This window comes from Chelonoidis abingdonii, chromosome 16 (assembly GCF_003597395.2).
Source record: "Chelonoidis abingdonii isolate Lonesome George chromosome 16, CheloAbing_2.0, whole genome shotgun sequence".
Lineage (NCBI taxonomy): Eukaryota > Metazoa > Chordata > Testudines > Testudinidae > Chelonoidis > Chelonoidis abingdonii.
Window position 1 is genome coordinate 22,741,873 of NC_133784.1, and position 15,541 is coordinate 22,757,413.

Below are 15,541 nucleotides of genomic sequence, written 5' to 3' on the forward strand. Positions count from 1 at the left end.
TGGTGGTTGAAGCATGAAGGGACGTTTGACTCTTTAGCACATCTGGCATGTAAATGTTCTGCGACGCAAGCTACAACAGTGCCACGTGAATGCCTTTCTAACTTTCAGGTGACATTGTAAACAAGAAGCAGGCAGCATTGTCTCCCGCAAATTGTAACCAAACTTGTTTGAGTGATTTGCTGAAGTTGGACTGAGTGGACTTGTAGGATCTAAAGTTATATGTTGTTTTATTTTTGAATGCAGTTTGTACATAATTCTACATTTGTAAGTTCAATTTTCATAATAAAGGCATTGCACTACAGTACTTGTACTAGGTAAATGAAAAATATTTCTTTTTTTACAGTGCAAATATTTGTAATAAAAATAAATATAAAGTGAGCACTGTATACTCTGTATTCTGTGTTGTAATTGACATCAATATATTTGAAAATATAGAAAACATCCAAAAATATTTAAATAAATGGTACTCTATTATTGTTTAACAGCACCATTAATTTTTTTTAATCGCTTGGCAGTCCTAATAACCTGTTATTACTAGAGCACAAAGTGGCACTTCTTCCTCTGTGCTAGCTTGTTTAAGTTCAGCTTCAGTGAAGTGACTGCTATGCAAAGGTAGCACTCCAGAGACTCGTTTGTGTCAAGCATCATTCTTGAATGCGCTTCTGACTACAAATCTGGATTTGTTCATGTATCATCTGAACATTTGAGAGTACCAGCAGCAAGAGTTTCTTGAAGTTTGGGTATCTTTCTGTGTCAAGATAACGTGTCCAGGATGTCATGATTTTGGTGTTCTTGAATTCATTCTTCAGCATATCAGAGGTCTGCAGGTTGACTAGTTCTAGCTGCAGGGTCCCCTCATCTATTACAGGGAGGACCATGTGGATATGAGATGAGAAGTCATGCTCAGGTGGTATGGAGAAAAGATCATGTACAAAACCAATTACATCCTTTGGCATGAAAAAGCTCTCCAAACTGGGTGCTGAAATTGTCCTGTTGCTGTTAAAGGCAGCTTATTAGGAGAGAATTGATCACATCATCTGTCTCCAGTGCTGAACAATGGTTGTGGAATTGAATAAAGCTTTCCAGAGCTCAAATCCATATGTCTAGCTTCTTCTGAAAAGCTTCTAGCTTCTATACAAGGTTGCAGCTTATCTTTTCCTGACTTTACAGCTGTACATTCAGGGTATTCAGGTGGCCAAATATGTTGCAAAGAAATGCTGATTTGACCATGAATTCAGTATCTCTAGAAGGACCAGATATTCAGATGCCTCCTTGTGGCTGCTCAATAGCTTGAGCCTAGAGCTCACAGAAGCAGGCCAGTGATGTAGCCTCACCAAGCCAGTGAATATCATTCTGGAGAAGATGATCTTCATAGTTTGCAGAGGGCCCAGCAATCAGCTCACAAAATAGTCTGTTGCGGACTTGAAAACAATCAATTTCATCAGAGCTTTCTCATCAGTCTCCTTATCTTTCAGTACCTCACTCAACTTGGCACACAGCACGCTTTATGGAAGGCTTTCAGTTGTGATGCTACTTCTGCTGGTTGTGCTGCCACTTGCCAGCATTGAAGGTTGCCATCTGTTACCAGAAAGCAGATGTTGCTTAGTGAGAGTCGCTGTTTATCAAACGCTCCATTGATTTTCTTCAAATACGACATCTCCAGGGAAAAATGTTTCTGGGGCATCAAACTCAAAAGTTCTTCTCAGAAGGTTTGTCTATCAAAGTAGCTCACATTCAAACACAGCTGCGCTATGTCTTTATTGTAATTGATTAGTCAATGGCCACTTACACAAACTTAGCACCTCTCAGACCTTTCAACAATCAGTGGAACGTTTCGTCAAAGCCTGGACATGGGCGCAGTGCAGTCGTGTCTGACAGGAACTTGCTTGACAGTGTTTGTGATGGCTGCCTTCATCTTCTCATCAGCTTCCACTTCCTGGAGAACAGCCAGTATACACTCTTTGATTTTGGTTTTGGTTTTGGAATCAGTGAAGGGTTTTGTCTTCCATGCCAGAGTCCAGGCCACTCCTAGAGAAGCAGCCATACCCATCTCCTGTTGTGATGCAGAACTCATGAGCATCTTACTTCCATAATTGTAAGATGTGATCAGGGAGTCGACCTTTGAACACCTTGTCTCTGAGTTCAAAGGATAATTGTCATTGAAAGTTGAGTGGTTCGTATACAAATGGTATCTCAGGTTGTAGTCCTTTGCGACCGAAACACACTTGTTGCACATCAAGAACTTTGGCTTCACTTTGGCTACATTTGGTAGAACAAATATTCATGATCCATTCTTCATTAAAGGATCTGTTTTTGGTATCAATTTTACATTTTTTCTGTGAGAGTAGAGAGCCGTTTTTATGACTCAGCTGGTTTCAGCAGACTGACTGGGTGGGAAGCAAATAGCATGGAGAGAGCACTGCTACTTTGCCTTGCTGGCAGGCATTGGCAACTTCGGGCAGGTGGACCAAAGATGGTATGTTGGCTGATTTTTGACTGGCATGCCTACTGCTAGTCTAATCAGAGGCATGTTTTGAGATGCGCTTCAGTTTATTTTTCCTCTGTTCACAGTCATGTCGGGTACAGGTGAAGTGCTTTTGTCCAAATTTCAACGAACTGAAAATCCTGATTATCCAAATGAGCAATATGTTCCCCATGGTCATTTGGGGGTAACCAGGATTTTCAGTCCCTGAGGATGGAGCAGGGGTGTGTGTGGAGTCACTGCAGGAGTCAGGTGCCTCCTTATTAATACTTGAGTGGGAGAAAGATGGAGGAGTGGAGCAAGGGGTGACTCCCCCCAGAGCCTGTTTCATCCCTGCCTCCATCTACCTGTGTGCCCAGCTGGGGGCTTAGCTGTAAGGACAGAGCCCCTGGCTCCGTCTCCACCCTAGATACCTGGCAGCACCAGCCCCTGTGCTCCCCTTGCTGCAGCATCCTTGTGCTCACCCACCTCTGAGCACCACTCCCTGTCTCCCACCCATCCCTATTGCCTGACACCTGCTGGCTTCAGAAGATGCTTCGCAGCTAGGGAGGGAAAGGAATTGCCTGGCAGGTGAGTTCAGAGCTGGAGCCAAGTAGTGGGACCACCTTTACAATGGAAGCCCCAGTGGGGAGTAGGAGGGAACAATGTATGCCCGGCAGGCCAAAGGGAAGGCCTCTGCAGGCTGGTTATGGCCCGTGGGCTGCCATCTGAATAATGCAGGGTGAGTTCTTGACCCAGGGGTTGTGAAGAGGGACAATTGTTGTGACATCCCACCCCACCCAGACCTTTCTTAGTGGCATGATGGGAGAGGGGTCTGCAACTGCTTATTTTTTGTAGTATGGAGTTGTAGTGAAAAGTTTGAGAACCAATGCCCCTGTAAAACCCAGTACTTTCTCTACTTAAAAACAAAAGTGCCTTGTAAAGCAACTGTCGATGTTCTCATTATCCATATAGATGTCTATACTTTTTGGAATCTTGTTAAACCCTTGGCTTCAGTAATGCTTTGACAGTGAGTTGCAAATATTAGTTAATGCATTATCTAAAAAGGTTTGTTTTGTTCACTTTTAAATGTTATTGCCATTCAGTTTCATTGGACGTCCCTTGTTGTACTGTTTATGAGAGGGTAAACAGGAATGCCTGACCTACCTTCTCTGTACCATTCATTATCTTATGTACTTCAGTCTTGTTCCCTCTTTGAGAGGGTTTAGTATTGAGAACAATCTTTTCATGCTTGCATTTCTTGACCCTGATTCCCCCTTCTATTTCTGCTATCCCTTTTGAGCTAGGGTGGCCAGTGTTGACCCAGATAGGGGTAGACCATTACTTTATATGAAGGCATTATGTTGTCACTTCTGTATCCCATTCCGTATACATTCTAACCTTTTGATTGCTTTTTTTTTAAAAACACTGCTGTGCATAGAACAGAGGGTTTCTTTGTTTGTTTGTTTGTTTTTTCCATTGAATTGCCATACTGACAGCAGGACTTTCCTGAATGATTGCTCGGTTCTAAATTGACTTGTAGTAAGTGAATAATTCAGATTATTCCTTCCAATGTACATTATCTTGTATTTGACAACATTGAATTTTATCTGCCGTTGTACTGCCTATTTACCTAGCTTTGTTTAGGACTCTTTGAAGCTCTTCATTAATCTTGAGTGATCTAAAGACTTTTGTCCTCTGCAAATTTTACCTCCTCCTGTGCCCATGTTCATTTGCTCGTTAATAAATATTTTAAAAACCGTCATAGTATAGAACTTTGAGACATCCCGTCTAACTCTTTGGACACACTGAAAATTGACTGTTCCTACCATTTCTGTCTAATAGCCAGTTTCTAATCCAAGATGGAATGTTGCCACTTACCCCACATGCATTAGATTTCTTAACAAAGAATTTTTTTCAAAAGTCTTGTATAAACTCAAATTATGTCAACTGGTTCTCCTTCTTATACCTCCGTTCATCTCCTCAAACAATTTGAGTAGATTAGAGGCACCATTTTTCTTCAAAGAAGCCATGCTATATTTGCGTATCTCACCATTCCCGTTTAGGTATTCTATTTTTCGCTGCTGTTCCGGCCAGTTTACTTACCTGATACTGAAGTAGGGATTACTGGTCTGTAATTCTCACTCCAACACCTTTTTTTTTAAAGATACGCGCGACCTTTTCTCCCCTCCAGTCCTTTGGTACTGTAGCTGACTTTAATGATAGATTGTGTATATTTGTTAGCAGTTTAGCATATTCATTCTTAAATTCCTTTGGATTCTAGTCCTAGTAACTTCTTGCACTTTAACTCATCAGTTTGTTCCAGTACCTTCTCATTTTAACAGCTTAATCTGATGTCCGTGAAGTGAAAAAAGTAGGTCTGAGGTGGTTACCCCTCCCCAGCATCTTCTGCAGTGAAGTTTAATGCACAGACATAATCTTGGGTTGTGTGCCCTGTCTTTATTCTCTTTGCTTGTTTCATTAACACTGTTAGTTCAGCAGATATAATAGCTCTTTTGCAGGCTTTCTGCTTCCAGTTTAAAGAATTTCTTGTTTGTTTTTGGTTATTTGCACTTCAGATTCTCTCCTAGCCCTTCTGACTTGGAGCTTACACTTTACCTGCCTTAGTTTAGTCTCCATCTGGAAGGCAACATGTTCTAATGGATAGGGCACTAAACTGAGAGTCAGTAGACCTGGGTAACATTCCGAGCTCTGCCAGTGACCTGTTGTGAAACATTTCAGCAAGTCCATCTTAGCCTGTACTTCAATTTCACAATCTGAAGGTAATGATACTGACTTTATTTGGTGAAGTGCTTTGAGTGTCATAGCTGAAAAACACTATTTAAGAGAGGATTATTTATTTATTTCTGATGGCTTCACACTTCTGTTTTCTGAAGGACACCTCTGAAACTGTTGAGCTTTGCCATTTAACTGTACTATCTGTCATTTGTGTTTTATTCTTGTCCTCTTGATTCTTTTTTGCTTAATGGTTTGGTTTGTTTAAATAACCTACATGTTGAATTCTAGAATTTTAATTTCCTTTTACTTCTCACTAGCTGCTTTTATTTAATTCAATTTTTTAAATCCTCCTCAAGTTTATTATTTGGTCGAGTCTTTGGTATGATTATTTCCTTGAGGATGTGGAACTTATGTTATGGTGACTCTTGCTTAATGGCTGAACTGTAGTTACTACTTTAATCAACTCCTGTGTATTGCTGTCCTTGACTTAAAACTAAGTCTTTCCTCTTTTGTGTTTTAGCACTGTCTGTCCCAAGAAGCAATCCATTGATGGAGTCAAGAAATTGCCTTACCCCTCCTTGTCTTGTTGTGACATCTGACCAATTTATGTGTAGGTGGTTGAAGTTACCTCTTATAATTTTTTAGACTTAGGTGCTTTGTTGTCCCTCACATTATGTACTTGACTATTAGCCTTCACATTAAAAATAATTGTTGTTTGTGTTCTTTTGATGTAAGAATTGTATTGGCATATGTTTTGCTGTATGGTGCTCTATACTAAGAAATCTTGTCTTGAGATTCTGTAGTGGTCTTTTTTAGAAATATTGCTATCACATAGTCTTCCTTTCTCATATAGCCTGTAGCCAGGTCTTACAGTATCACATTACTTATTGCCATTCTATCATGTTTCAATAATGTCTTTGATGTCAAGGCCATTTTTTGTTGTCAGGCATTTTAGTTCACTTTTTTTTTTGCTTTTAAGCATATGTACTGGTGTATTATGCCATTGTATAGTTTATTTTTGGCCTTGTACCTCTTTTAACTCCTTAGTCTGATCCCCTGTTACTCTTCCAGAATTTTGCCTCTGTGATTTCAACCAGTCACTCCTTCAGTACAGCTGTATTCCTATTCTTTACTGGTTACAGAATTTCCTTCGTGTTTGTCCAGACTGCTCATCAGATACTGTGACTTTCACCCGGCTCCTACTTCAAATAAGACCCCAAAGCCTTGTTAATTTTCTCTGTCTTCAGGTTGGTTCCATTTTTGTTGGTGGAACCTATTGTTCTGCATAGGCTGTCCCTTCCCTCCACATTACCCAGCATCTAGTAAATGTAAGCTCCTCCACACTCTCACCTATACACTGAGATTTTGAAATCAGGCCTGCCGAGTTGGCCCAGTTTTTAGAGAAAGATGCTATGGAGGCCAGGATTCAAAGTGTTTCCCCCCCCCGAACAATTTAACTTCCAGGATGACTTCTCTATCTCTCTTACCAATATGGCACGTCTTACGAGCAAATCCCCAGCATTTGCTATAAGTCTGTCCAGATGTCTCTTGAGATCTTTTACCTGCACATTCAATAGTCAAATTTCATGATCATCACATGCTGAACTATTGATATTTCTAGTTATTTAATCTGTAACCCCATATTTTGGAGTGACTGCCATGGTGAGTAAGAAATAATAGTGGGTTCCAACTAGGGAGATTTGTTCTTCTCTTCCACACTGGCTTCATTGGGAAACTGGCTTTCTCAGCTGGAGGATTGAGGCAGCTTATTCTGAGGTGGGTTCAGCTTTCAGTGTTTTGTCTCTAAATATTTCTATCTGTTTGAATAATTCTAGTCTCAGGTTCTGCATTTGGCCATAAGGCAAGCAGTCACACATTCTGCACTCTGTGCAGTAAACTGGGTGTCCCTCATCTTGATCTGCTGCTGACATTCTACTACATCTCTACCCCGATATAACGCTGTCCTCAGGAGCCAAAAAATCTTACCATGTTATAGGTAAAACCGCGTTATATCGAACTTTCGAATTCGTGTTATTTTGGGTCACATTATATCGGGTGTACCATAGCAGGAGTTTTTCCTCTGTATATTACATTGAATGAACTAATTTAGAAGTTTACCTGCCTCAGTACCAGACTTTCACTTGGGCCGCAATTCCTGTGCTAACTCTCAGTGGTGCTCTCCATGCAAGTACAACTCCTGTTTTCATTGCGAAGGTTCTTACATCTCTGTAGTCTTGGTGGTAAGACACTGGTTATGTTAAAGATTGGGTGAGATGGGGGTGGAGTGGGGAGTTAAGACTTTCAGAAAGGGAGGCAGGAGAGGAGAGGGAAATATGGACCTCTCCAGTAACAGAGGGAGTTGAGAGGGTTTTCTGTTGATGCATGTTATATTCTGCCCTTTCAGGTGTGACTCATAGGTGTTTGTAGTTTTACCATTGTCATTTCATTCAGGTGATCATTTCTCACCTCACCAAAAACTTCATCATAACTACCGTGCTTACAGCTGAGGACTTGGTGCAACATGTTTAATTATATTTTTGTTCATGCTGGAGGGCTTGTGGTGGTAGAAGAGAGCTGAGTATTTGCCTGACCTGGCAAGTAAGCTTCATTAGTTGGGCACTATTACTCTCCTGCTCACCATGGAATTAAAATGGAAAGTTTGTCGTGTGTTATTCCTTAATTTCTTTCTTCCAGTGGGATCTTCGAACGTTCCATTTGCTGCACACGGTACCAGCATTGGATCAGTGCCGTGTAGTCTTCAACTACACTGGCACAGTTATGTATGGAGGTAGGATGTCCCTGAGTATTGCACCATGGCATTGTTGTTCTCCTCAATCTCCTTGGAGTAGAAGCTGAGGGTATGGGTGTTCTTTTCCTCATGTTCATGGTAAAGCAGACAAATGGAAACTTTTTCCAGCCAATGGCTGTACTTCGTAACTTACATGAGGAAAGAGTGCTGTAATTGGCTTTAGTCATTTTTAAGGGAAGTTGCAACTCATAAAAGCTACAGTGAATCATTGCATGGTGGGGACCTGTAGTGTCCACCAACTCTTTAGGGTGCTGTTTAAAACTTCACTGGCTACACTTTATCCATTCCTCTAGTAGTGGTATCTAATTTAACAGTGTGGAACTTAACTGTCAGTGGAGCGCCTATTAATCTGACGCTTCTGAATAGAGCAGTATGTTAAGGATACATGGCCACTGAACTTCGGTTGCGTTCCTCAAGGGGAATCTGAACCACTGGTTTTAGCAGTTTCTGGGGATTTTGGAACATAAGGAAATATACTGGCCACTTTTGCAGATTATGATATGATGGTCATATTATCAGATTATGATGCAGTTTGCTTCCTTTGAAGTATATTAAGTTTTAATCCTCTAGAAAGCAGTGACTCTTTGGGCCGTGGGCAAGTTGCCTTAAGGAATGAACACCCACTCAACCGCATTAAAAGAACATTAAGTTGCAATGTCAAGTAGTCCAAAGTTAGGAAATGCCACAGTTAAGATGGTCTGTGCAACGTTAATTAGGTCCCCTTTGCATATGCATTATGATAGCTTTTAATTACATTCCCTAGTCATAAATTCAGAATCTCTTGTTCTAACAATTAGACGTTCTCCTTTCCCCTGCTCAGAAGAGACCCAAGGGTCGTGACTCCAAATCCTCTGTCCATAACTTGTAGGGAGAGATTTTTAAAAAAAAACTGTTTATTTAGTAAATTTTAATAGGAGGCACAAAGAAAAGTTAGGCACTCTGCTCCCACCAAAGGTCAATAGAAGTTGGGCATCAAACTCCATTTGTGCCTTTTGAAAATTTGTAATGCAATGCAAAAGTTTGGTTTGTAATGATTGGGGAAAGAATCTGCTTCCATTTATTTGCTAATCTTTGTAACCTTCAGTGTGGTGAAAGACAACTTGGGAACAGTACATGTTGGTTAAATGGGGTTTTGCCAAATTATTAAAAGCAAAAACCTAAAAAAATAAATAAATCATAGTATTGTGTGGACCCTGACAGATTCATAAAATGATTAGAGGTAGCATTGTAAATGAGACATGGACTTACCTAATAGTCTTTCCCTTGTCAGCTATGTTGCAGGCGGATGATGAAGATGACCTACTGGAGGAGAGGATGAGAAGCCCCTTTGGGTCATCCTTCAGGACATTCAATGCAACGGACTATAAACCTATAGGTGAGGATGAAGGTGCAGTTGCCAGGGGTTGCTTTGTGGGTTTGGTGCAGGTTGACATAAATTTTTCTTTATTTAACCCCACCTGTTACCTCCCCACAGTATCTTATGAAAACAAATTCTGCTTAATATACCCTGTTCCAAGCACAAACTTCGTCTTCAACACTAAACTAACTTGAGTTAGAATTTCTGCTCCAGTACATGATTTCTTCTCTTCACTCACTCTGTGGCCTACAGTCATCAGCTCTGGTTTTCCTTCCGCCAAGTCAGACGTGAATCTGAGAAATAGTCGGTGGTATGGCCGAGGCTTTGATTGTACAGCTTCATGAAAGAACCCGTTCTTCTTCGAGTGCTTGCTCATATTCATTCCACGTAGGTGTGCGCGCGCCACGTGCACGTTCGTCGGAAGAATTTTCCCCTAGCAACACCCGGCGGGTCGGCAGGCGCCCCCTGGCGTGCGCCTTTGCGGCACCGTATATATGCCCCTGCCACCCGGCCGCTCCTCAGTTCCTTCTTACCGCCCGTGTCGGTCGTTGGAACGTGGAGTGCGGCTTAGCTGACCTCCACATCCCTAGCGTTTCACCCGTTCTACATAGTTCTTAGTTAGTTAGTGTTGTTTGGTAGTTGTTAATAGTTAATAGTTATAAGTATAGTTGTTAAACGTAGTTGTATATAGTTAGTGGCTGAGGTATACTCCTCCTCGCCCGCTCCGGGACCCAGGCTCATGCCCGGCTCTCCCGGCTTCAAGCAGTGCTCGGCCTGTCGTCGGCCGATGCCAACGGGAGACCCCCACGATCGTTGCCTCAAGTGCCTGGGGAATCCCATCTGACGAGAAGTGCCGCATCTGCAAGTCCTTCAAACCGCGGACAAAAAAGGAGCGGGACTCCCGTTTAAAGCAGCTCCTTATGGAGGCCGCCCTGACTCCGGCAGTTCCGGCACCGACCGCACCGGCACCGAAACCACCCGTCTTCGGCACCGGGACGAGCGGTACCGCCACAGCACCGCGGCACCATAAGTCCTCGTCTGAGCAGCCAGCCCGGCGGCGCTCGCTTTCACCTCGGCCGAAGAAGGCGAAGGCTCCTGCGGTCGCGCCTCCGGAACCGCAGTCCGAGCCAGGAAAGCCGTGCCGGCACGCACCACTATCTGCCCCGGCACCGGTGCTTCCGTACCGTCGACTCCGGCCGGGCAAGGGCCGTCGAGTCCGGTGCTTGATAGCTCCCCGGCACGTGCCGTGGTCGAGCTCACGATCCCGACTACGCCAGAAACCTTCACGACGGCGCGGGACCTGATAGCGCTCACTGAGCCTTCCCTGCCTCAGCCCCGGCACCGCCGGTGCGGGCGCTCCCTCTATGGAAAGCCAGCGATGCTCCAACCTCCATCTCTGGGAGCACTGGATAGGCGCCGGTCCCGATCGAGATCTCGGCACCGATCCCGCTCACGCCATGGTTCGCCATCTCCGACGCCGCTCGCAGTCCCGGCACCGATCCTACTCTCGGCGCCGGTCGTACTCGCGGCACCGGTCCAGGTCCCGATCTACAGACCGACGCTCAGCACGTCGCTCTGGCTCTCGGCACCGCTTCCGACGAAGTCCATCATACCGTCGCGCACCCGATCCGGTCGACCTCCCGGCACCGCGCTGGTCGTAGGTCCCGTCCCGATCTCGGCACCGGTTCGACTCTCGGCACCGTTCCCCGGCACCGACCGTCACTCGGCACCAGTCCTACGGGTTGTCTGCCCCGCCTTGGCCTTCCAGACACCCTTCCGGCTCCTCGCGACCAGACAGCGTGCTCTATGGGGATGTGGGCCAAGATCCGGACCAGCCCCAGCAGTGGTCCTTCTGGACGCCTGGGCGTACCATCAAGCCCAAGGCGATCCTTTCCCGCCGGCGAGATCTGCTGGTGCAGCTCGAGTGCCAGAGGCCACCATCAGCGTTCCTCCTCCGGCAACCGATGTTGCCGAGTCACAGGACCCAGAGGCACCCCTCGAACCGAGCCATGCTCTGGATCAACAACCTGCAGGGGAGCCCCGGTCCCCGGTCTTTCCTCCTCCTCCTCCCAGATGAGGCAGTGGCGGGCACTTCGACCTCTGGCCCGCCCCTATTGACCTTCGCGCTCATCAAGATTTGCTCCGCAGAGTGGCTTTGAGCATTAATCTACAAGCGGAGGAGGTGCCGGAAGTTGAGGATCCTGTAGTGGACATTCTCTCATCCGATGCACCAACGAGGGTCGCCTGCCCTTCATACGAACTATTCAGGCCAAAGCGGAGTCTATTTGGCAGGCCCCAGCATCGATCCTCCGACGGCCAGAGGCGTGGAGAGAAAGTACATGGTACCCTCCAAGGGTACGACTACCTGTACACCCATCCTCCTCCATGCTCTGGTCGTCCAATCCGTGAATGAGAGGGAGCGTCATGGCCAACCAGCCCCGCCCCAAATCGCGTGAGGCTAAACGTATGGACCTGCTGGGCCGTAAGATTTTACTCCGCTGGGGGTCTCCAGTTACGTGTCGCAAACCAACAAGCGCTGCTAGGCAGATATGATTTTAATACCTGGCAGACCATGGACAAGTTTACTGAACTGGTCCCGGTAGACTCCCGCCCTGAGTTCAAAAGTCTCGTGGAAGAGGCAAGAAGATCTCAAGGACAGCCTTACAGGCTGCGCTCGACGCCGCAGACCAGCAGCTAGAACCATCGCGTCGGGCGTTTTACCATGAGACGGATTTCCTGGTTGCAAGTGTCCGGCTTACCTCCGAGCTGCAGCATACCATACAAGACCTCCCTTTTGAAGGGCAGGGCCTCTTCTCAGAGAAGACGGACCCAAGGCTGCAAAGCCTTAAAGATAACCGCATAATAATGCGCTCCCTGGGCATGCACACACCGCAGACCCAGCGGAGGTCCTTTCGACAGCAACCTCAGCGCCCTTATCCCCACCACGCCCCCGCCAAGACTTCAACAGACGGCGGGGACGGGTGAACCGACGACGCCAGTCCGGTTCCCAAGGGGGGCAAAACAACGGTACCGCCAAACCACCGGCGGGACCGAAGCAAAACTTTTGAAGGTGCGCCAGAGAGCAGAGCACCAGTCCCTTTCCCGACTCCTCTTCTTTTTTTCCAACCGTCTTTCTCCCTTCCTCCCGGCGTGGACCGGATAACCTCAGAGACCAATGGGTCTTGCGCACGGTGGAGTTGGTTACCATCTCTCCAGTTTATTTCGCCTCCACCCTCCCACCCACCCTGCCCGTCCCTCTTCAGGGACCCCTCTCACGAGCACCTCCTCTGGCAGGAGGTCCTCACGCTTCTCGAACTCGGAGCGATAGAAGAGGTGCCTCACGACCTCAGAGGCCGAGAGGTTTTACTCCCGCTATTTTTTAATCCCCAAGTCGAAAGGAGGTCTCCGTCCCATCCTAGACCTCCGCGGACTCAACGCCTTCGTAAGGAAGTTACGATTCCGCATGGTATCCCTTGGGGTCCATCATCCCTTCCTTGGATCCGGGAGACTGGTTCGCTGCTCTCCGACATGAAAGGACGCGTACTTTCATGTTTCGATCTACCCGCCTCACAGACGCTTTCCTCCGCTTTCTGGTGCGGGACCGGCACTTTTCAATTCACGGTCCTACCATTTGGCCTGTCCTCTGCCCACGGTGTCTTCACGAAATGTATGGCAGTAGTGGCCGCTTGCCTCCGTCGCCAGGGGATATGTGTCTTCCCTTACCTGGACGACTGGCTGGTTCGCGCGTCCTCCCAGGCTCAGGTCGCCGCGCACATGACAATCATCAGGGACCTGTTCGAATCTCTAGGGCTCCTGATAAATTTCGACAAGTCCATCCTCGTACCATCCCAGAGGATAGAATTCATCGGGCGTCTTGACTCTATGGTCGCGACAGCCTCACTTCCACCCAGCCGTTTCCAGGCACTACTCACTATCATAGACAGCCTGCTAGCCTTCCCACGACCTCGGCCAGGGTCTGTCTCAGCCTCTTAGGCCACATGGCGGCGTGTACTTTTGTAACAAGTATGCCAAACTCCGCCTGGCGCCCACTGCAGATATGGTTAGCTTCGGTTTACCGTCCACGCAGGGACAGCATGGACATCGTTGTCACACTCACAGAAAGCGTCCTACACTCTCCGATCGGTGGCGAAATCCCGCCCCTGGTGTGTGCGGGGTTATGCGTTTCACCCCAGGACAGCCGTCCCATTTCCTTAACAACGGACGCATCCTCTCTGGGCTGGGGAGCTCACATGGGGTCTCGTCGAACACAGGGCCTCTGGTCTCTCGGGAGCTGTCGCTGCACATAAACATCAGGGAGCTGAGGCCGTCCGCCTCGCCTGCCAGGCTTTTCTTCCTCACCTGCGAGGCCGTTCTGTCTTAGTGCTCACGGACAACACCACCGCGATGCACTATATAAACAAGCAGGGGGGACGCGCTCTCTCCCTCTTTGTCAGGAGGCGATAACGCTGTGGGAAGTTTGTGTAACCCACGGCATCGATCTGGAAGCCTCTTTTCTTCCAGGAGTCCAGAACGTGGTTGGCAGACCGGCTCAGCAGGAGGAGTCCTCTGCCACGAGGTCTCCTTCGTCCGGAACATAGTCATTCTCCTTTCCGAGCCGGTAGGGTTCCCCGAATCGAGCTCTTCGCCTCCCGCACCACCGGGAAGTGCCGTTCTGCTCCTTACCGGTCTCGACCGCGCTCTCGGTCGGACGTGTTCCCTTCCGTTGTCGCACTGTCCTCTGCCTTCCGCCTTACCTTGGTGCACAAAGTTCTTCGTAGTACCAGGGCAAGGCCGACTAATCTCATCGCACCGGCCTGCGACCCACACACCTGCACACCCCAGACTGTGACCCCACCAGTCATGCCAGTCCGGTTCCCTGCCGGTCCATTCCGGACTTGTATACAAGACCACGACGCCAGCTATCCACCCGACTCCCGTCCCTCACCTGAGCTGCGTGCTCCTCGCGCTCGCATCCCTGCCCACGAGCGCGCGTGTTCCATACCCAAGTGCAGCAGTGCTCTGGAGAGTAGATGCAACCCGTCACTTGGGCAAAAGGAAGAGGTTTTCGCTGGTGTCAACACAGGCACTGTCACCGATCAGGTTCCCATCAAGTTCTAACTGAATCTTGTGGCCCTTAACAACAGGCGTCGCGCTCTATCCTGCGCGTCCATCTACGGCTCTCTCTCCAGGATAACCCTTCCATCAGAGAAGCCTCGCCTTCTCTCACCCTATGGTCTCGAGGTTCCTCAAGGGCCCTGCAGCGCCTTATCCCCAGGCCGCTACTCCCTGTCCTGGCCTCTGGTACTCTCGACATAATGGCCTCCTTTCGAACCTGGCACTGCACTCTCTCTGTAACATCGTGGAAGTGTGGCGTTCCTTGTGGCTTCTTGAGCAGAGGACTCTTGTGGCGGACGCCCATAGCACGATATTCCCCTGAGTACAAGGTCAACTCGGTCCCATCCGGCTTTCTGCCCAAAGGTGGTCTCCCCTTGTCCCTACCGGACATGTTCTTCCAGTGTTTTACCAAAACTCATCGTCTCGCAGTAAGCAGAAGCTTGCATCAACTCGTGTTCGTCGGGCGCTGGCGTTTAACATTGACCGCACCCGACCTTCCGAAGACCTCGCCAACTTATTCGTGCGTCGCAGACAGATAGGGGTCCCGTTATCGCAAACAATATCATCTGGTGACGCTGCATCCAAACATGCTATTGCCTTGGCTCAACCTTCTCCACGGCGAGTTACCGCATTCCCCGGAGCGCAGCTGTCCTCGATTGCTTCCTGCCGTGGCTCTATACAAGAATATGTCGTGCAGCCTGTGGTGTAGTCCACCCACCTACTTTTCTGCCATTCGCCTTGGTGGGCAGCAGTCGCGACGATGCGGCTCTTGGCTTGAGCTGTTCTGTATTCACAGTCTTCCAAACTCCGGACCCCACGCCTAGTAAGTTGGGATTCCACCTATTGGAATGCAGCCCAGAAGCACTCAAAGAAGATAAAGACGGTTACTCACTTTTTAACGTTGTTACTCGAATGTGTTGCTCCTATTCATTCCAACATAACCCGCCTTCCTTCCCACTGGTCGGAGTAGCCGGCAAGTAGGAACTGAGGGCGGACGGGTCGGCAGATCTACCCACTACGGTACCGCAAAGGCGCCACGCCAGGGGGCGCCTGCCGACCC

General features: G+C 47.6%; 1 protein-coding gene across 4 annotated transcripts in view; it reads left to right on the forward strand.

Annotated features, from left to right (window-relative positions):
• The window catches only part of DCAF1 (DDB1 and CUL4 associated factor 1), a 116,455-nt gene that overhangs the window by 66,905 nt on the left and 34,009 nt on the right, over positions 1-15,541 (forward strand). For all 4 annotated transcript variants that reach the window (XM_075073038.1, XM_075073035.1, XM_075073036.1 and 1 more), the window contains 2 exons: positions 7,895-7,988; positions 9,280-9,384. In XM_075073038.1, the coding sequence (XP_074929139.1) occupies positions 7,895-7,988; positions 9,280-9,384 (199 nt within the window). The remainder of the gene's footprint in view (positions 1-7,894; positions 7,989-9,279; positions 9,385-15,541) is intronic.